This window comes from Strix uralensis, chromosome 4 (assembly GCF_047716275.1).
Source record: "Strix uralensis isolate ZFMK-TIS-50842 chromosome 4, bStrUra1, whole genome shotgun sequence".
NCBI classification, from domain to species: domain Eukaryota; kingdom Metazoa; phylum Chordata; class Aves; order Strigiformes; family Strigidae; genus Strix; species Strix uralensis.
Window position 1 is genome coordinate 9,929,143 of NC_133975.1, and position 22,387 is coordinate 9,951,529.

The window sequence follows — 22,387 nt, forward strand, 5'->3', positions numbered from 1 at the left end:
GGGAATGGATTGCAAAGTAAAAAAAACTGTCCTGAAGATTCAGCACTCTTCTCAATATCTGTGATCTTGTGAGTTAAAAACTGAGGAACTTTGAAGCCAAAGCACTTCAGCAAGGTCTGAGAAATCTAGTAATCCACAAGATCTATACCCTAACACAGTAGCACAGGGCAGACAGTGAAGACTAGACACTACCTGGCTATCCAAGGTGAAGAGAACCAAAAGATTGGAGAACACGACCCCGTATTTGTAATTCACAGTACAGCAGACGCTGTACATCAAAGAGCTCTGGTCTCCGCGTAGCTAAGCCACAAATCTATATATGATAATTCACTCACAGGCTGCAATTAGAGGAAAACACAGTTTCTTTACTGGAGAATCTGGAGCACTGGAAAGATATCCTGAGTTCATCATATGCATCCCGTAAGTTCTGGGGACACAAACCGCACCAAGTCCTGAGATCTTGGTCATCAACAATCCTCAAAAATTATGCCAGCTTGCCTTTTGCCCTCACACCAGTGTATGCAGAATGACCCCTCAGACATGTGTGATAAAGCAGTGCCCTTATTGCTTGGTTCTCTTCCTTTTGTTAGCTGACTCTTTGGAAATTTAAAACCAAGAAGAAAAGTTGTAAAAGCAGAAGGGGCAAACCTGATATCCACAGGCGTTCCCAGTCCCTCTCTGTGACACAAGGAGAACAAACTATTAACTTTGACCACTGTATGACAACCTATACAAAGTGCACACGCCTGGGGAACTGTGACTGACAGTCTTTTGTGAAAGGCTGTGTTTGAAAATTTGTTCTGTATGGTGACCTCTGCATTTCTGTAGCTTCATATTTGAACAGATGCCAATTCACAGGACAGGATCAAGGTTCTTTATGTTCTTAAGTGTGGGGGATTTTTTTGTTAGGCTGAAGGGTATGCCTAGTATTGTCCAGGACTTGAAAAAATACACTACCTATCTAGTTTAAAAGTATGCATCCTAAGAAACATACACAAGGTGGAAATCAGCTGGGAAATGTACAAAAAATGTTGACAACTTTAATATAGTTGTAAGGTTAGCAATGTAGCCTTAGAGAAGCAAGACTTAATTAGTACAGGCCTCCTGAAAACAGTAGGTCTTCAACAGGAGTGAAACAGATGAGAGAGTAGAACATTTCACACTTATTCAATGCCATTGCAAACACAGAAGGTTTGAAAATGGCAAAAAGCAGAAGAAAATTCGTGCAACCTGTTCTCTGTTGGTAAGGCAGAATCAGACTTTCTGCTCGCATGACCAGACGCAGTGTCACAGCAAAGCAGGCTGGATTCTCCCCCAACCAGATCAGACCCCCAATTAAGATGTAGAGGGTTCTGACTTTGCTTACATGATCACTGCTAATTTTATAACTATAAGAAACAATTTTTAGAAATGACCGACTCACTTCAGCTGACAGATTATGTATGATTAATATGCAATATATTAAATGTTTAATAGTTTAATGCCTTTAAGCGCAATGCAAAATTGTTTAATGATACAAATTAAAACTGCTGCAAAATGTCTGTAACTATACACTTTAAAAATCTAAATTAATATTACTTTGATCATTTGAGGTCTGATGCTGAAAGATACTGAACACCTCTTAAAAGTTTTGTGCTTGACATCTAAATAATTAGTTGACTTTGAGGACAGTTTCATATTCCACAAGCACGGAGGCAGAATTTGGCAACCAGTAATGTTATGAAACAAACTCATTTAAAGAATAAACTCTACAGAAAACCAAAATATCAATAACACATCCAAACATTAAAGTAGGAGCCTGAATCCTGAAAAGTGTAAGGCTGAATCCTAAAATTTATCTAAACAATATTTAGCATTACATCAGTAATAAAAATAATAGATTGGGCAAAACTACAATACTTCCTCTAAAGTATGCTAAGGTTGCAGTGTACAAACTGAGTTTGAAATTAATTTAATTGACAACAATCTGGTTATTTTTAATGCATTTAGACATCCAGTTTTGTTTACCTGTTTTGCTCCAAAATCATAAAGATAAATTAAAGTGGAGACTCTTCATTTCCAAAGAACTCTTTTTCTAAGTCTATGTAACATGACATTTAATACGTGATACAAACCAAGCAGCTGCCTTCTACTCACAAAATATAAAATAAGCTGAACACAACAGTTAAGCACTTGCTGATACAGTTCAAATAGTGCCAGATTAGAAGTATTTTTACACAAGCACTTCACAATATATTTAACATTAAAGTCTAAACATCCATCTAACTCAAATACATTTGTCATGTTCCCAAAGGGTTAATATTGTCTTGCTTCATTTCTTACATGTAGTAATTTAGTTCAGAACAAAAGCAGCTCCCTGCTGGTTACCTTGGCTAAAGGAAACACAATGAACTGGTAAAAACCAGTTTTATCTCACTGCTGTTGCCTAGGGCTACAGACAAAATGAAGTAAAAAAATTCACATGCAGAGTATTAGGTGCTTATGAAAGATCCAGCAGCGCTGTTGCCTAGTGATTCAGCGAGGAATCAGCATAGGCCAATGAGGTGTACGGGTACTGAATAACATCCCCGATGACTGCTTTACATCTCCTGCAATTCTGTCATACACCCCCATGATTTCCCGGTGGTAAGAATCACTTTTAAGGGAACCTGTCAGAAAAAAAAAAAAAAAAAATTAAACAAACAAACACATCATATATAGCAAGATTACTATTTTTGCTTTTCCCTTTGGATGTTGATACTGCTCTAGATTACATGCCTATCCAATATGAAATGTTCTTCATATCTATTAATACTTAATTATCACTACAATTTTGATTAAAATAGCTTAACAATTAAGACTAACTTTCAGTTCTGAAATTGCAAATACATGTTACTGAATTGCTAGGAATATGCTAAAGCAAAATTCATCTTATTATGCTTTTCAAAAGAGATACAGAATCGGAGTGTTTATAATCAGCAACTTTGTCAGTAATGCATAAAGATACTAGGGGTTTTTACCATCCAGTTTTCCAATTCTGGGTCATTTTTGTTGTTGTTTTGGTTTTATTTCAGTTTGTTTTGCAGTTACTGCTGCTCTGTTACACAGTAGACTTTCTGACATGAAAGGTGCCTCATTAGCAAAGACTGTATTTTGGAAAAGAAGCTACTTCAAAGATAAAGCATCCTTTCCTTAAAGAAGAAAAATAAATCTTTCCCCATTAAGACTATATGTGTGCTCTACTTTAGTGACATTTTTCCACCATATTAAAAAGTAATATTCATATTAACAGAGCACATAATACATATTTAGTTGAAATAAATGTGCTGAAGGACAGCAGGAGCATTTCACAAAAATCTTTTCATCTTTAACGTCTCTAGTCCTAAAGACATATTCTTACTGTATAGAAGGGTAAACAACATGAACAAGAATACAGATTTTTTTAAAAGATCACTCAATTTCTTCTCTGAGATCAAGCTGTTGGTTCTTTATGTTTTCTATCTGGCCTCTGCCACCAATCCATTTGCGATGCTTCAGAGAAAGATGAAGTATGCATTTAGTCTACAGTGCAGTAGGAGTAGAAGTTTGTCATGACTCCTACAGCAATTTGCTCAGGAAAAGGAGACCAAAACAAGGGTAATAAAACACGTATCTTCAAATACTTCTACTGCCTATTAAAAAGTCCTAATCTTTGAAAACCCCAGAGAACTACCTACTATCCAAGAATGTGGGTTTTTTCACCTATTAAAATGTAGTTGTTCTTTAACAAAGAATTACTGTTCTCATAGGAACAACATATTGAATCCATTTGTTAACACATTGAGTTTGTCAGTGTGTCATAGTAGACACCTTAGACAGAGGTGAAAGAAACTGTGTTCTAAGAGGGTGCGTCCCATTTTGTCCATAGGATATTAAAGCCTTCTGACAGTTAACGGTTAGTCTGAAATATATAACACTAAAATGATATTCTGCCCATGTAACTATGAACACTCTCATTAACCATGTAAACATTTGTCTTTCTTAGAAACCTATTAAATTGCTCATATTTTATTTCATGGCAATGTCTTCCTCAGGCAAACTACGAATGATGTTGTCTCTGACAAAGTCACCAAAAAGAGTCTCCTAAAACTATCAAGGAGGATCATAGTGTTGTTATTCACTTTATATACCATCAATGATACTATATTTGATTATCTTAATGAACCTTACAGCAGCATGAGTGCCAGGTGTCTAATATTGTCATTAAAAATATTTAGATGTAGTATACCTTGAAAAACAGTCTTGCTTCTTTTTTCAAGGAATTTCTAACAAAAGGAGCTAGGCAAGCACAGGTGTACACTGTAAGCAACCTATAGAAATGCAGTTTATAAAGCTTGGGAGTATCAGTGCAAGAAATGTATAATCCCAGTATGGCCAAAAGGTCTCCCTTGACCAAATCTGGTAAAGAGCAGTGCAAGTTCTTACAAGGGTTAAGTGAACAGCAAGGGGGTGATTCCAGCACGGGAAGGAGAAATAGTAATTTAGATCTCAGATACTCCTCATTACGTTCTTTCAGCTTTTGTGAGAAAGATGGGCTCCACAAGGACCCAGAAATATGTAACTGCAAGACCTCCAGAGAAAGCCTCACAAAGTGGCTGAGGTGCTGAAATAGACATAGAAGATCTGGAGAAAGAAATGCAAGCTAGGATTTATCTAGTAGTTTTCTTTTTCAACAGTTTCCATTAGTGCAACTCTGTATGTTGTAACCACTTCTGAAATAAGCAGAATAGCCTTTTTTCTGTCCCCCAATCTTGTTCAGTAATACTGCTGAATGAGTCATCTGGCAACACAAAGTACTCCATTCCTCAGGAAAGTGAAAACCCTTGGACTGTTGCTCACTTAATAAGTTTAGGGATTCCCAGGAACTATGGTCCTTTCTTAAGCAACAAAGGCTGAGCAGTAGGTTAGAGTGAAGGGTGTCAATCTTGTAGAGAGAAAAATATAATTATTTTATAAAATAATTATAATTAGGTCCAATATAGATAAGTACAACAGCTGTGTAGCTATCTACTCAGTTTTTACAGATGATGTTCAGGTAGATTATATCCTGTACTTTAAACAGTGACCAATGATTTTGTCTGCTTTATATATTAGGCATCCACATAGAAATGTTAAGAAGAGCAATTTTCTAAGTGAAAATTACTGAAGAAAGATCTTTTGCAACAATTTTTCAGCAGTAATGAATGCCTGGCACATTTAGAAAGCCTATTAAAGGCACATATTTCTCACTCTACCACACCCAACAGAAATTTCATGGCAATGAACAAAATAGATTTTGAAATTATCATACTGCATTGCTAAGACAAAGAGTAGACGACAATCACACTTTCCAAAATGGAGGTTGAGTTTCTTTCAGCTATTTTCCTTTAGAATTTTTATAGTAATTTTAAAAAGCAATTACCTGCACATATGAAAATGAAACTATTGAAGTGAAAGGCAAAATAGTTGTCTCTAGATTCTTAATATGATGATGATAACATACAAAGCTAAGTATGCCTGAGACAGTAATGGAAATTCAGAATTGTCCCTACCTTTAGTGGCACTTCCAAGGCTGTGGTTTGCTGCAGGGATTCCATTGTTCTTTTTACCAGCACTGTAAGGTAAATGTGAAAACTTACAGCTTTATATTCCATGTTAGAATTGTTATATAAAAAAAAAAAAACAAAACCCACATGCTTTATATTCTGTTATATAACACCTGTATTTCTACATTTTAAAAAATTAACCATTTACAATGTTTTCAGATTTTTCTTTTTAAGTTAAATTTTATCTCTTGTGGAAGGTTCAATTCCTTATTTTAAATTGAATTATTGACTTTTAGGGTGAAACTTGGAGAATTATTTAACTTATATATCCCATAAATACAGAAGTACAGCACTAATGTATTTTATATAGAGGTACAGAATGTCTGAGTGCTGTATTTCTCAGCTTTCAAGTACTCTTAACTATATGCTGGTGACATTTTATATAATTTAATTTTCTTGTGCAGAAAAAAAATCTTGAAAAAAAAATACTGAACTGTCTAAAATATATTATCCTTCAAAGTAAAAAGATCAGAGCCAAATTTTTTAAAAAATCTTCCCTGTGGGATAGTGGAGCTATGAAGAATCTAAACAATTAAACTTCAGTATGATTTATGTAACTTAACAACTCATCATGTCATAACACTATGTTCACTATTACTGTGAAAATGCATCTATAATTATTCCAAATCAATCATTTGGGATCAGATTTGTCATCCTTGGTTATGCCAATTAGTGTTTTGCTTGACAAAGATTGCTGCTGCAACACCATATTGTTCTAATAAAACTCAAAGAGAGATTCAATGGATAAATGGCTTTTAAAAAAGAAGTAACTTTTGGTTAGTGAAAGTGAAATCCCAGTACAAAAGTTATTGAGCAACCTTCAATGCTCTGACAGGATGGCTGACTAAATAATGTATGTCATCATGTGCCTTACAGAATTGAGAAATATCAGGGTACATAAGATGTGGTGATAACTGCTAGACCGAAAACCACATGATTACTTAGAAGCTTTCTTTGAAGTTACCCCTTGCGGCACATCACTGTTCTTTTGCAGCTGAGGTTAGATGCAAAGGAGTGACAAGAACTCTAAGAAGCTGAGTATGGTTGTTACTCTGGCTGCTTCCAAAACCTTTTCTAATGATGCCAGCAATGAAAAGTAGTATGTAATGTTTTGTGTCACATCTGTGACACTTGATAATAATGATGATAACTAGCTTCTGCCTGAACAGAAGTGGAGTGCTCAGACTGTGCTGGCTCACTCAGACTTGCGTGCTAATGAGCTGTCAGAAGATTCTCCATGAAGTCCAAATTATGCAGTAACTCAAAAGATCAGCAGCTGAAGTGCCAAGGCTGAGGGAACTGAGACATTTGTGGACACATCTACGTACAGCTACACTATGTATTTGCTTCATGTTAGATTTGAGGTAGTTTATGGTCCAGTGTAGGACATAGCATCGTTTTTGGAGAGCAGAAACAAACACTACAATGACAGATTGTGAAAGGGGAAGTGCTGGCTTAAATAATTATCCATTTAAAATCCAGTCCAAGTCAACATGGCTATTAACAGAGGAGTGCTGGACTGCCTCTGTCTTGAGAAGCCCACTCTGAATTTCAACAAGCTGCCAGCCCCAGGAGGTCAGCAATGCAGCAGACGTCGGGGCACTCCAACCAGGTGGCATGCCTTCAGAAGGCTAAGGGGTTTGCCAGTCAGTCCCTGGGTAAACATTTCTTCCATTGGTAAGCTCCCTACCAGGCTACGACTGCACAAAGCGAGAGTAACATCTGGATCCTGCACGTCTCATGCAGAATCACTCAGCTCTCTATGTTCCACCAAAGCACTCATGAAGGGCAGACTCAACTCTGTGCAACTTAAAATTTTTTGAGCTGTTAGACAAATAAACAGCAATAGAGCATCAGGGCAATGGGAGGAATAGGTCTTTTTGACAAAAATTGCTCCATGGACAAAAAAAGATGGAGTATAAATCAACAGCATCGATTCATGGGTTGAAAGATAGGAGTGGTATGATAAAGGGTGTTGTCTGCATATGCACTGAGTTAGACCAGTTTTCCCCTAGTTCTCTAGACCTCTGAATTTGACTAGTTCTCTCCCATGTAACTGTTATCCCCAAAAGGAGATTCATGATGGCAGCAATGATTGCAACATCTTTCTCTGTTGGTTCACACAGTTTTCGCTTAAATGCATCTGGCACATTCAGAATTCTGCTGCATTCTTAACTGCTCTAAATTTTAAAAAGCACAGATTAAAGTGGCCACATCAGTGAACAAACCTAATGGTTCCTCATTCGCTCTGACAACCCATTAAAAACCTCTGCATGGGTTTGCTCCATTTTCTTCATTGTTTTTTTCTGTGTCAGTTTGGCTCCCTGTTCTCTTTCTCATGTCACACTGACTTCTCCATCTCTTCCCAGAGTTTGGTGGGTGGCATAGTAAAACCATTCATTTCAAGCACTCTGAAGTTGGTTTGCCTGCACTTCAGCCTTTTGAAATCATATCTCTGCAAGTATCTGAAAGATTTGCCTACATGTACTTTACAACAGATTTTGAATGAAATAATAACTATATAATGAAAACAGAAATACCAAGAAAAATCAGCTGGGTTACCATTCCTGTTCAGTAGTCTGCTAAGACAGTAAACAGTGAAGAAGGAAGCATTTAAACTAAATGACAGTCTTTGCATAGAAATAAATAGGTAAACTGGCTGAATACAACTAGGCTGGAAATGTAAAGTTCTAGATTTTGGTGAGATTAAATTCTGGAACAGTCTCCAGTGGAAGTAATTTTTCATATGGAGATGACCATTTATAAAAGAGACCTTATGGCATAGTGGCATGTAACTGCAGGAGAGGTCCTCTTTAGTAATATGTATATAATATCTGATTCTCCCGCTACTCTCTCAAATCTCCTTGAAAACTCTCCTCTTTCTCAAGGCTCAAAATAAACAATCCAGACATAAACAACTGTATCTTCTTTTCCTCATGCGCATTACAGAGTGTGGTCACTAACAAAAGCGACTACAGTGTTTAAATAGATCTGTCTCTACCATTCTTAATTTTTTTGGGTTTTTTTTCTAAGATTGAGATTGGAGGCTTTTGGGATAATGATTATTTCTGTTCAGTCAAGAATCTAGTATATCTAGGGCACATAAATTATTAATTTTAAAATGTTCCTTTGCAGCCAGCCATACACTGCAATGACGTGTTAAATGCTGTTCTCCCAACCTTTGGAACTTATCTCTCAAAATGCATAGTCAGCAATTATGAGATTTGTTGATTATACCCATCCTGGAATGCTTTGTAAGTGCTAAGCATGTCATGTTAAAATATTATGTATGAAAAAAATGACAGCAAAGTGAAGAGGACACAGGGGAACTGAAAATTTAACGTATGCTTTAACATATATTAGATTTTCTTGATACTGGCCAGAATAAATATGGTTATTGAAAGTGTTGGGAATAGGAGCAAAGAAAAGACATGCATGCCTGCTGTGGAACAAAAGCTTATTTGTCCCTATCAAACTGAAGACATTTTTCAAGCTCACTCACCTATGAAATTATGACTTCAGAAACGTGTCAAAGCTGGCCAGACATATGATCTATGGAAAAGGGATTTTTGCAAATTGAAAGCTATCTGGAGGCATCTTTAGTTTCTGCACCAGTGTTTTTCAAGTTAGAAAAAGGCAGGGACAGAAAATGTCACTAACTTGTGATGACCAGTTCATTCTTTTGTTCTTCTGTTACTTGAGTCCCCTTTTGAACATAAGCACTTTTTTATGCAGCTGCCTCAGTACCCATTAATTGGGAAATTGCAGCAGAATAAAATGAAATTTCATGGAAGTTGTACATGAGCCAAAAATTTGTATTGGCAGATTTAAAAAAAAAAACTAAGATAATGTTGTTTAGGTAGTAATAATCTTAGTTGATCTTAATATCAAAATAAATAGGCTTGATTTATTCTGATTTTATTTCCTAGACTGGTCCTTTTGATCTTCTTACATTTAAAGTATTTCAGCTGAAATATTTTATACCTGGTAAAATATCAGAAAAATTGTTTTAAACTGTATGTTTTACATGTATCAAATATAAGAATGGATGCAGAAATTAACTTATTTAATTCTATCAATAATGTATGATTATAAATGACTTCTAAAAAAAAAACCACCTTTAAAAATTACCCTAATGCACTGTGATATTGAATACAAAGTACTGGAATACACATATTTCTACAAAAATGTGTTATTTCAAGTACCAAGTGTCTGTCATTTAATTATGCTTCTCACTAATGGATGCAATTAAGCAAGTATAGTGACAAGGAACAATCCACAGTAATCACCACTGGCAAAGTTCACCTTTCAAATCCAGCAGGTATATATGGAATACACATAAGAAGCCAGACCTTACAGTTGTAACTACAGGTATCCCTGTAGTTTTTGTAAAAAAAATATTATGCAGTCTTCATCCCAAAGTGTATTACCCCTTTTAGCAGCTATGCATTCAGAATAATCCAAGGGCAAAGAGGCATTTCAAACAGAGCATGGAGAGGTAGTCTCAGAAATAGTCTGCACAAAATGAAAAAGTGGGTTCTGCAATTCCTGAATACTCTTCCAGAGTCCCTAGACAGACTCACAGTTTGATTTGGGGACAGTCTGTCTACCTGATTACACAGACTTCAGAACTCAGAGATGCTGAGCTCTCTCAGATCCAAGAGCCCAGTTTTTGGCATTCCCAAAATATCATCTGCTTTTCTGCTTCCTGGGCTGCTAGAGAGCTCAGGATGAGAGGATGCCAGGCAGGCAAACTGGCTAGAAACCAGGCAGATTATTGGTGGTAAAGCCGACAGTCTTCTGCCAAAACCAAACCAATTTCTGCCAAATGTTTTGATTTGATCTTTCCAGGCACCCTCTGATAGAAAATGAGGATTTTTAAAAAGCTCTTTTGCTGTCTTGTTCTTGTCCTAAACAGAGAATTGAGGCAAATAATATGCCATAACTTTGTTGAAAATTACACAGTTCAAAGTAGTTGCTTTATTGTATTTCAAAGTATGTCAAAATTTGTACACTCAAAGTCTTTTTGTAAATAAATGATGTTTTGCCTTGTCCATTCAGAGTGAACCGTATGCATACTATAAACCTATGGGTGATGGATTCTGAAGAAGGTATTCTTCACAGATAACATCTACAGTTACACGCAGTATTTGGTGCAAAAGTAGATATTAGAAAAAAAGAACACCTTATTGCTTGCCCCTTGTTTATCAAATTCAAAAGATTCAAAAAAATCTGTTGGGCATAGGTTATTAGGTGCACTATAAATTGGATTTCTGTACACTGAAAAGTACTGAAAATTCTTATTGTGGCCTATGAAGTTCTAAGCAGGAATAGAGAAAGCACCAGCATTATGATTGCCTTGTGGCAATTCTCAATCTCTACTCAGGAGAGTCTTACAAGCAAATAGACATTTTAATGTTGTAAAACAACACAAAAGAGACAATTCCATAAGGGAAATGCTGCTGAGAAGGCTTATGTTCTGCACTATGATCTAATTGAAATAATGCTATTTACCTTTATGTTCTTCATTTATAAATCTTAAAAGTATTTTAAGATTTCATATCCATTTGCAAAAAAGAAAACTGTCGCACATATATTTGTTGTTACTTTCCTTAAAAAGTAGATCAGAAGCATGACTGGAATCAGAATGCAAACACACTGAATAGTAGGCCAGTGCTTCTTGGATCACACTAAATGCAGGAGACTAACACAGAACTGAACTGTAGTCCATTAAAGCCATCAAAGTCCACTCTCTCCCCTTACTGAGCTTTGTGACTGTACAACTGAGATTTCTCTCTGGATCATTAAGCTGCAGGCTGGAAACTGCAAGTCAGCAGATTCTGTAATTTAGTTTCTGAACGGACAAAAGCTCATTAGATATGTAAAGACAAAGCTGACAACTAAAGAATATCGGCAAATAAAAGTAAAAAGTGTAAGGGTTTAAAAAAACCCAGGAGAAAGAAGTTTGGGTAAAGGGATGAAAACCATATTTGGAGTTTCAAATCACTAAAGTGAATTAGGAGCACACATCCTACTGAAGCTCCTTTGGTTTAAAACTCACATACCTAATTTGTTACCTCAGTTAGCAGCTCCTGAAATAATTGGAAAAGGTTAGGAGAAGAGAGTCTTCCTATTTAGTTTCATCTGAAAGGAATCTAGGTCAACTGCTCTCAGACTGCTCTGTGATATGAACCAAAACTGTTCACACCATGGACAGGGGACAACAGGGAGATCTGTTTCATCATCATATTTCTGACTGGAAGTTACATGCTAGTGCAGATGCACTCTTTCTCTGCCTTCTCAGATCAAGCAAAATCCTCGTTAATGACACTGAAGGAAGAGCCAGCTTCAGTCACTTTTAAGACAACTTGGATTAGTTCTTTTACCAGTAGCAAAACACAGAATGGCTGAAGTTGGAAGGGACCTCTGGAGGTCATCTGGTCCAACCCTGCTGCTCAACGGGGTCATCTAGAACCAGCTGCCCAGGACTGTGTCCAGATGGCTTTTGGGTATCTCCAAGGATGGAGACTCCACAACCTCTCTGGGCAACCTGTGCCAGTGCTCAGTCACACTCACAGTAAAAACGTGTCTCCTGATGTTTACAGGGCACCTCCTTGTGTTTCAGTTAGGGCCCATGGCCTCTGGTCCTGTCAGTAGGCACCACTGGAAAGATCCTGGCTCCGTCCTCTGTGCCTCGTCCCTTCAGGCATGTATATACATTAATGAGATCCCCCTGAGCCTTCTCTTCTCCAGGCTGAACAGCTCTCTCAGCCTTTCTTCATAGGAGAAATGCTCCAGTCCCTTCATCATCTTTGTGGCCCTTAGTTGGACTTTCTCCAGTTTGTCCATATCTCTCTTGTACTGGCGAGCCCAGAACTGGATGCAGAACCCCACGTGTGGCCTCACCAGTGATGAACAAAGGGGAAGGAAATGAATGAATGAAGAAATGAAGAAGGAAATTAATGTGTTAGGTTGGTCTTTAGAGTTAAGGAAAAGATATTTTATCACTCTTGTATTCTGAGGTGAATATATCTGAAAGTTACTGTAATGCAGAATTTTCTTTTTTTCTTTGCCTCCTAGGGCAAAGTAGAGACAAAACTAAAAATCAATCTTCAGTCAGGAGAACGAAACAAACTTCCATCTTGAACACTCAAGCTTGGCAGCCTATGTTAAGTGCAATGACAATTTCCAAGTTATCTCAGACCTCTTGACTGCTCAGGTTCATTTCCTAAGGGTCATTTTAGCAACTTCAATTACATGGTGATAACTTTGAAGCAGAACAAGGAATTTACAGGTATGTTTGTTCTGCACACTGCAGCTAGATGTGAAGATATGCAAACTAGTAACACTGTTGTGTGTAGAGCAAACACATCTTGAGTATTTGAACTGGACTCTTTGTTTTCAGAAGAAAGCCTCTAGCCACCATGTTTCTATAGTAGGATAATTTATTACTGTCATTCGTATGATGGCTAGAGGTGTTTTCTGTTATACTGGAAAAGTACTGATTTTGCTGAATTTACTACAAATTCATACTAGTAACAGAGATCAGAATTTGACCTAATGAGGGCAGACTCTGTGATTTTCTATATGTATAAGCAACCATGAATCATTTTTATCTTTTGGGTATAATATTAGCTCTGTACTTAATGCAAATTGATGTAAAACAAGATAATAAAAAACCTATGCTCTCTTACAGATCTCATTCAATATACTATGCTTTCTGACTCTGAAACTACGGCACTTTTAGACATTGGCCTTTTCTGAGTAGATACTGCAATCTTTGGTAAATTGTATGGTGTTTTTTTAATTTAAACCAGATTTGAACTCCTGTATTTAGAAGTCAAATGTTAATACATTAACCTAATTCATTACAATGCCCCTAATATACTGAACTTAAATATTTCCCAGGTTCTTTGTTTTGATTAGATGGAGGTTTAATGTTCTCATTATGAACTAATACTCACAAGAGGGATCAGTGACAAAATGAGACTAATACAGCAAATTGTGCTGTTTAAATGAATGCAATGCAGGAAGTTGAAATTAATTTTTTTCTTAGATGTTTAGCTTATAATGCAAGATATTCCCTGTATTGGTTCATTTAAAATATTTGCAACACTATGCTAATTGTTTTAGCCAAAGGTATTGTTGAACTTCAAACTAGACCAAAGTTTGTGAACAAACGTTTGGTGCCTACAGGAATAAATCCACTACTTACTGGAGAAGAGACCCAACAGCCTCCTATGTGCCCTTGTTTGCTAGCTAAATTTGTACCAGATGCTGAGACACAAACTCTGGCTTAGGAAATAATGTCTGGAAGTAAGCCAGACAAAAGGATAAAAATGTAGGCAGGAACTTTTACTAACCCTTAACCTTGAAAGTTCCATCATAAAGTTCTCTTAATATAAAAAAAGCAGTAAACTAACCTAGAAATTACAGTACATTATATTCTTACATAAAGAATTTCATACTTTACGTAACAGGCCCCAACCATAAGTATTTAGGAAGTTACTTTCCAAGCCATTCTTTTTAAGCTGGTTTATTTCCCTCTAAACCCTTTGAAACCTTGGAGAAAGTATTACTATTTAGCTTTACAGAATTCACACACTGGATGAGGGAATCTTGATGAGAAAACTAAACACAAATAAGCATGTTGATGAACTCCAGATGAGGAGTGTATCACATTTTATCTACATAAGAGCCAGTGGTTTAAAACACTCAGAAAAATCTGCTTAGTATACATTTTCTTAATCATGAGGATCAATGTGCTGCTTCTTGTTACATTAATTCTTTATCCTATGAGAAATAACAGGTTATATGGAGAAAAAAGGGAGTGGGGGAGATAGAGCAAGAGAGATTATATTTACCTGAAAATTCCTGGATTTGAGAATCTTCTACTTCAAACAACAACTCGTCATGAATCTGGGCAATTAACCTGAAAAATTTCAGAGACTTTAGGTAACATATGCAAGAAATTTCTAACAGTGCTTTCCATTTATATCATCAACTCATTGTCACATGCACAATGGATATGTTAAAGTGAAAATAAACAACCTAAGAAAATGAAAAAAATCATTAATGGAGTTAAAAGGATTGCCATTCCACATATTCTGAAAACATAAAGGCCATGGTCATAAACCCAAACTGCTTGTTAGCTTATAAATGTCATCAGGGATTTGATGATGTGACGAGGTATTACTTAAAACCAATGTAATTTGCAGAAAATTGCAAGAAATTATAGAGACAGGATATGTTTTGTTAATATAGCTTCTTTTTTTCAAGTTGAGCTGGAATAAATGCGGTTGCAAATGGGAGGTTTTACTAATGCAAATTAGGTCAATACTAAGAGTACTTGGCTCACTGGTAGACCAATATTCACTCCTAGTTGGCCAGTGGCTTGAGTCCTTTCCAGGAAATAATCTTTTAAAGTAGGTGTTCTCATGTCATGCTGACAAACAAGCCGGTTGAAGAATGAAAATGTAGTCAGAGACACACAATCTGATCTGTTGCTTCTGCTATCAGGACAGCTGCCTTTGTAAGGACAGAGTGTACAGCTGAAAGCAGTAACATCTTGAAAGCCATACAGCTATGTGTACCTGAGCTCTTCAGTTAGAGCTGTTTTGTAACAAATTTATACTGCTGCTTTGTTTTTCTCTTTGTCTGTATTATTTCTACATTGATAGGTCTCTTGCATATGGACTGTGACTTAATTGTTCAGTGCTTACAGGACTAGCAGCCTAAATTGTTGGTTTGGGTGCAAAAGTACTTTCACAATGGAAATGATAAATGTGTTTGATTGAATCAAGTCCATGGCAGAATAGACATAATCTACCACATATAATCCCTGAGTGTGGTTCTCACTCAGAAGGAAAAATACTGCATATCTGATTAGACCGCATTCCTACTAGGTTTATTTTATTACTTCTTTAATTATTGTAGCTGGGATTCTAAGTCACGAAACTGTACCACCTGTTTCCAAATTGTTTTGCAATTTGTATATAATGTTTAAATTAAATGCCCACTGTAGACTTTTCTTAATACCTAGCAGTTATTCAAGTAAATAATTCTTTACAAATGACTGAAACATCAGTATGGTTACTACTTATAACTTTTCACAGCTTTCAGGAAAATATCCTAAGATAGTTTCACACTGCCTTAAATTACAATGTGACATTGACTAACAGTGTGGTAAGCTCTAATAATAGATCTTAAATTATTAGTCACTTACAACACAGTCAGAAGCAGAGTGAAACAGATTAACATATTTCTAATAGGAAATTGGAACACAGGATACAAAAAGAAACAGATAAAAAGACCAGGATCATCTGTAGCAAGAGAATACACTTACATGAAAAGTTATAATTTCCAATGCAAGTAAATTAATTAAAGCAAGAGATTACTTACAATCATTGAAATGACAAGTAAAAAGATATAAATCAGAAAGAACTGTGAACATTAAATATGAATATACTGTGAATCAATGGAGTAAGAGAAAATAATCGCATTGATTAAACCAGTGCAATAAAAATGTGACAGACTGGTTATTATTTGTACCAGAGTAGTGTCTCATGACTTCAGTCAGGATTAAAACAAATTCTGAATATTTAGCAGGAAAAGTCCTTCCTTAGAAGAACTTACAATATACATTAAAAATTTTATCATAAATTTATCAGGATTTAGGAATGGAGGAAAAATAATTGGATTTTCAAAACCACTCAGCATTGGATCAACTGATCACCTCATCTTCACGCTAAAAGTAAAACTGAGTTCAGGAGGAGCAGGGTTGGACCAGAGATGTGTCAGACAGAGATGTGTCAGACCACCTTATGTGTCAGAAAACCTGTGGAAGTAATGTGAACTGAACTCAAAATTTCTCTCTGGACAGCACAATAGACTTGACACAACTCTACATGCTCCAGTTCATCTGCTGAAAGCAGCACAGCTATTTCAGCTCAGTTCTCCATCCTCTTTCTCATTGCTTATCATCCTGAATAGCACTGCCTATCAGCTCGGTTATATTGCCAGTTAACTGAGGAACAGCACGGAGTTGCAGAATTACATCTATTCCATCTTAAACATCTAGTGGTTAATTTGAAGCTCAGAATATTCTGTCTGCTAAAATAGAGAACTAGAAGTTAGCATTGCTGGTTCTCTGTCTAGCTCTGCTGCTCTCCTTCTAAGCAATGCACAATTAGAAAATGGGGATAATATTTAACTCAGAGATGCGACATCTAAGAAATAAGTATTTCTAATGCACTTCTATTTTCGAATAAAAGATATTAAGTTTTAATTAATGCTAAACATGACTTCCTAGCTTGACGCCAAGAAGTAGACTGGTATACTCTATTTCCTCCATAATGTTCATCAAACAAGCTATATTTTTTTTTATGATCTCTTATCTCTTTTTCTTATTCACCTCACATCAACCTAATGGGTTCTACTCTTGCAGGTTTACAGTACAAGGTCACCTGTATTTTTTCAGGGTTGTTAAAGTAATAATACTTGCATGCAATATGCTGTTCCAAAGAAGGAAGAACTCAATTTGACACCAATGCAGATGAAAGAAAAAATCAAAGCAATTTTTACATTCGAAATTCATAGCTTTCACCATGCCAGTGCATGCACCCACCCACCCTTGAGTGAAAGAAGTTTGAAAAAACCCCTATACTTTTGCTTAATAGATTAATTGAATCATCTTCACTTTGAAGGAATATTGAAATTGCAAGCTCCTCTCATTATCTCTTGCTAAAAGGTATGGTAAACTAGATTAGAAACTGCAAACAAGGCAGAGACTAGTATTTTTCTTGTTATACAGATGATAAGAATGCCTTTGATTTAAAAGCTAATATTTTATTAGCTATTTTCTTGATTGCCTGCAGATTAGGCATGATTTTTGACGAATACACACTTGATTTCTTCTACTGAGAAACATAACCTGCGTCTGAGTATGACTGTGGTGTGGAATGGAGATACTGCTACAACCTGCACCTCCAAATGCAGAAGTATTTCTGTAATTGCCAGTCTGAAGGTGGCTTTTGACATCAGTTTTTTGACATCATAATATCCTTCTTAAACTATTACGCTACACTATAAAATTTTAAAAAGAAAATCTTTTTTATTCTCTTCAACACTACATCATTCTTCCAGTTTCCTATGAAACAATACAGAGACTAAACTTCCCAGGTGTTCAATGGATCCAGCCAGTTATCATTACTATATCATAATCATTGATTTATATGTGCCAAAACAAATTAAACTATCAAGATTTTTTTTTCATAGTTTTCTATTTATGAGGCCATATTGCCTCCTTATAGTATATTTTTTCCTAGTACCAGGCCAGTTTGTCTAATATAAGAACAAACGAGGATTTTGTTTGTTACTGTAAAGCAATAGATTCCAGATCTGGACCTCTGTGTTCTAAAGTACAGAATGGCAAGTTTTTCCATCACTACTTCAAATGCGTTGCCTAGAAATAAGTACACTATTGAACGGACTTCAACAAAACAGCTATTACCTTATTGGCAAGCAATTGTATTTCTTTACCATTAAAGGAAACAACATTTGTCTAAACTGCAAATGAGAGCGCTGTGGCATGACATGCTGCAGACTCTATTGTAGGAATACTCCATAGAAGAGGACAGTGCAGGACAAGGAAAAAAAAGACAAGATCGTCATAGCAGTCTTTCTCAGAAGCTGTTTTTTAACAGCCATGTGCTGTGTTTCAGGCCATTACAATGTGCCAAGAGATGCTCAGACTAATTAAATTCATGCTCCTATAGTCAAAGGATGAAGGTAGGTTCTGACTTAGATGTTCTGAACTGACATCTGGAAAACTCCAACTCTGCATCGGCTTTGTGGGGGTACCACCTCCTAAAACAGCTACCTACATTGGATACCTGAAATTAGACAGAGAATAGTCCTCTGTACATTTTTGTGATACATTTTTGTATTAACGGGGGAATTTTTCTGCTGTTAACACATCCAAAGCATAACATGGACTTGTCTTCCAGACTGGTCTGCATGAAGATAATACAAAATATAAATCATCAATGAATTCCTACAGACTAACTGTTGGTTAATTTACTCCATCATTTGGTAGCAGGCAAGCTGGACCCACCACATGCCATTTCAGACCCCTTAAAACTCACCTCAATCTCAGTGACTCACCTCAATCTCAGTTGCTCTCTCTATCCCTCACCACAGCCCCTCCCATGGGAGGTCTAACTAAGCGCAAACAGCACGAAGGCAGGGCTAAGGCATATGTGTAAGATGCCAAGTATATTGCTTAAAAAATATCTGAGAGTAGCTCACATATTACATCTAACTGGTTGGTTTAAGCATATGAACAGAAAATAAATTAAAATAAGGTTTAAAATTAGGTAACTGGGAAAGCTTTAAGAGGATAATACAGTTGCACTCGATGATCTTAAGGGTCTTTTCCAATCTAATTGATTCTATGATTCTATAAGGAATTAAGGGCACCTTATTCTGACTAAGAACCGGACTGAGAGCCCAGACTAAAATAGTTTAAGATGCTTCCTGTTGGAATGAACTGATGATAACTTCCTTCTCCAAGTGATAGAGGATCCAACACAGAGAGGTGCTGTGCTGGACCTTGTTCTCACCAACAAGGAGGGGCTGGAGGGGAGTGTGAAGCTCAAGGGCAGCCTTGGCTGCAGTGACCAGGAAATGGTGGAGTTCAAGATCCTTAGGGCAGCGAGGAGGGTGCACAAGCAAGCTCACTACCCTGGACTTCAGGAAAGCAGACTTTGGCCTCTTCAGGGATCTGCTTGGCAGAGTAGCATGGGATAAAACCCTGGAGGGAAGAGGAATCCAAAGAAGCTGGTTAATGTTCAAGGATCACCTCCTCCAAGCTCAGGAGCGACGTATCCCGACAAAGAGTAAGTGAGGTAAGAACACCACGAAGCCTGCATGGATGAACAGGAAGCTCCTGGACAAACTCAAACACGAAAAGGAAGCCTGCAGAGGGTGGAAACAAGGACAGGTAGCTTGGGAGGAATACCGAGAAACTGTCCGAGCAGCCAGGGATCAGGTTAGGAAAGCTAAAGCCCTGATAGGATTAAATCTGGCCAGGGATGTCAAGGGCAACAAGAAAAGCTTCTATAGGTACATCAGTGATTAAAGGAAGACTAGGAAAAAGGAAGACTAGGGAAAAAGACTAGGGAAGACTCTGGAAGGAAATGGTAGACTTGGTTACTTGGCATATGGAGAAGGCTGAGGTACTCAATGACTTTTTTGCCTCAGTCTGCACCAGGAAGTGCTTCAGCCACACCACCCAAGACACACAAAGTAAAGGCAGGCACTGGGAGAATGAAGAACTGCCCACTGTAAGAGAAAACCAGGTTTGAGATCATCTAAGGAACCTGAAGATACACAAGTCCATGAGACATAATGAGATGCATCTGCGGGTCCTGAGGGAACTAGCAGATGAAGTGGCTAAACCACTATCCATCATATTTGAGAAGTCGTGGCAGTCTGGTGAAGTTCCCACTGACTGGAAAAGAGGAAACATAACCCCCATTTTTAAAAACAGAAAAAAGGAAGACCCAGAGAACTTCAGGCCAGTCAGTGTCACCTCTGTGCCTGGCAAGATCATGGAACAGATCCTCCTGGAAACTATGCTGGGGCACTTGGAAAATAAGGAGGTGATTGGTGATAGTCAACATGGCTTCACTAAGGGCAAACTGTGCCTGATAAATTTGGTGGCCTTCTATGATGGGGTTACACTATTGGTGGGTAAGGGAAGAGCAAACTGACATCATCTATCTGGACTTGTGCAAAGCATTTGACAGTGCTCTGCATGACACTCTTGTCTCTAAATTGGAGAGACATGGATCTGATGGATGGATCGCTCAGTGGATAAGGAATTGGCTCGATGGTCGCACTCAGAGTTCTGGTCAACGGCTTGATGTCCAAGTGGAGAGCAGTGACGAGTGGTGTTCCTCAGGGGTTGGTATTGGGACAAGTGCTGTTTACCATCTTTGTCAGTGACATGGACAGTGGGATTGAGTGCACCCTCAGCAAGTCTGCCGATGGCAGCAAGCTGTGTAGTGCAGTCGACATGCTGGAGGGAATGGATGACATCCAGAGGGACTGGGACAGGATGGAGAGGCCCATGAAAATCTCATTAAATTCAACAAGGCCAAGTGCAAGGTCCTGCACATGGGTTGGGGCAATCCCAGGCACAAATACAGGCTGGGCAATGAGTGGATTGAGAGCAGACCTGTGGAGAAGGACTTGGGGTATTAGTGCATAGAAAACTGAATGTGAGCCAGCAATGTGCACTCACAGCCCAGAAAGCCAACTGTATCCTGGGCTGCATCAAGAGAAGTGTGGCCAGCAGGTCCCTGGCCTCTACTCCACTCTCATGAGACCCCACTTGCAGTGCTGTGTTCAGCTTTGGGTCCCCCAACATCAGAAGGACATGGAGCTGCTCAAGCAGGTCTAGAGGAGGCCACAAAGGTGATCTGGAGGCTGGACCACCTTCCCTATGAGGACAGGCTGAGAGAGTTGGGATTGTTCAGCCTGGAGAAGGCTCGAGGGATACCTTCTAGCAGCCTTCCAGTACTTAAAGGGGCTACAAGAAAGGTAGGGAGGGACTCTTGATCAGGGATGGTAGTGATAGGATGAGGGGTAATGGTTTTAAACTGAAAGAGAGTAGATGTAGATCCGATCTAAGGAAGAAATCTTTACTGTGAGGGTGGTGAAGTACTGGAACAGGTTGCCCAGAGAGGTTTTGGCTGCCCCCTCCCTGGCAGTGTTCAAGGCCAGGTTGGACGGGGCTTTGAGCAACCTGGTCTAGTGGAAGGTGTCCCTGCCCATGGCACGGGAGTGGGAACTAGATGATCTTTAAGGTCCCTTCCAACACAAACCATTCTATGATTCTATGATCTTCAGAAAGAAAATGGTGTGGCACCAACCGGTTGTCTGATTCTGAGCTAGAGTACTCAAATGTAAAATTTCCATGCAAAATTACTCATTTTATTTCTAATTTGAAGTCATGCTGAGAATTAAATCATAACTGAACATGAGATTTCATAAAGGCAAAGGATTCTCTTTGGAGAAGGAGCAAAAAAGGTGAGTTATTTGAAATCCATCATAGCTTGTTTGTGTAAAAATTGTAGTTAAAATTAAAAACCTATAATGCATTACTTAAGAACATAAGACAATGTTAATAGTTAAGTTTTTATATAGGTACAATAAAAAATTTATTAAAAAAGTTACTAAAAGCATACTATTTTCAAAAGGGTATTAATGATCACTTGATAGCACAACAAACATTTAGAAATACTTTTAAAAATCAGACATTATTCACACATGTTTTTTTTCTCATTTAAAAAAGCACTATTTCCCTGATCATTGAAATTAATACCATTTTCTGATACAACAGTATCAGATTTTATATCCCAAATATTAATATCCTTGTCTGTTATCCTATGTTATCTCCTTTTTTGATGAATAAAATAATAATTCAACTAGTAACATTACATTTTTTCATTTTGCATTTGAAACCTCTAAATGCATAATGGGAGACTTCAAAGTTGCAGATAGGGGAGTACATGGTTAAAAGCTCTGTATATAATGGTAAGTTTAAAAAAATTCCCAAAAGAGCATAAAAGCTGTTAAGTGGTTAGAAAAAAACAGTAAGAAGAATAAGATATTTTGAAATCAGATAAATGGGGAATATGAAAAAAATAATAACAAATGAAAAGAGGATTTATGTTCTGTAACTGAAAAAGAAGAACTTAATGACTTGAAAATTTGAG

General features: G+C 37.3%; 1 protein-coding gene across 1 annotated transcript in view; it reads right to left on the bottom strand.

The window, feature by feature from the left end:
• Positions 1 to 1,442: 1,442 nt before the first annotated feature.
• Positions 1,443 to 22,387, bottom strand: part of POLN (DNA polymerase nu) — a 106,629-nt gene continuing 85,684 nt past the window's right edge. The window contains exons 22-24 of the mRNA XM_074865607.1: positions 14,468 to 14,535; positions 5,550 to 5,611; positions 1,443 to 2,648 (exon numbers count right to left, since the gene is read on the bottom strand). Coding sequence (XP_074721708.1) covers positions 2,580 to 2,648; positions 5,550 to 5,611; positions 14,468 to 14,535 — 199 coding nt within the window. The 3' untranslated portion in view covers positions 1,443 to 2,579. The remainder of the gene's footprint in view (positions 2,649 to 5,549; positions 5,612 to 14,467; positions 14,536 to 22,387) is intronic.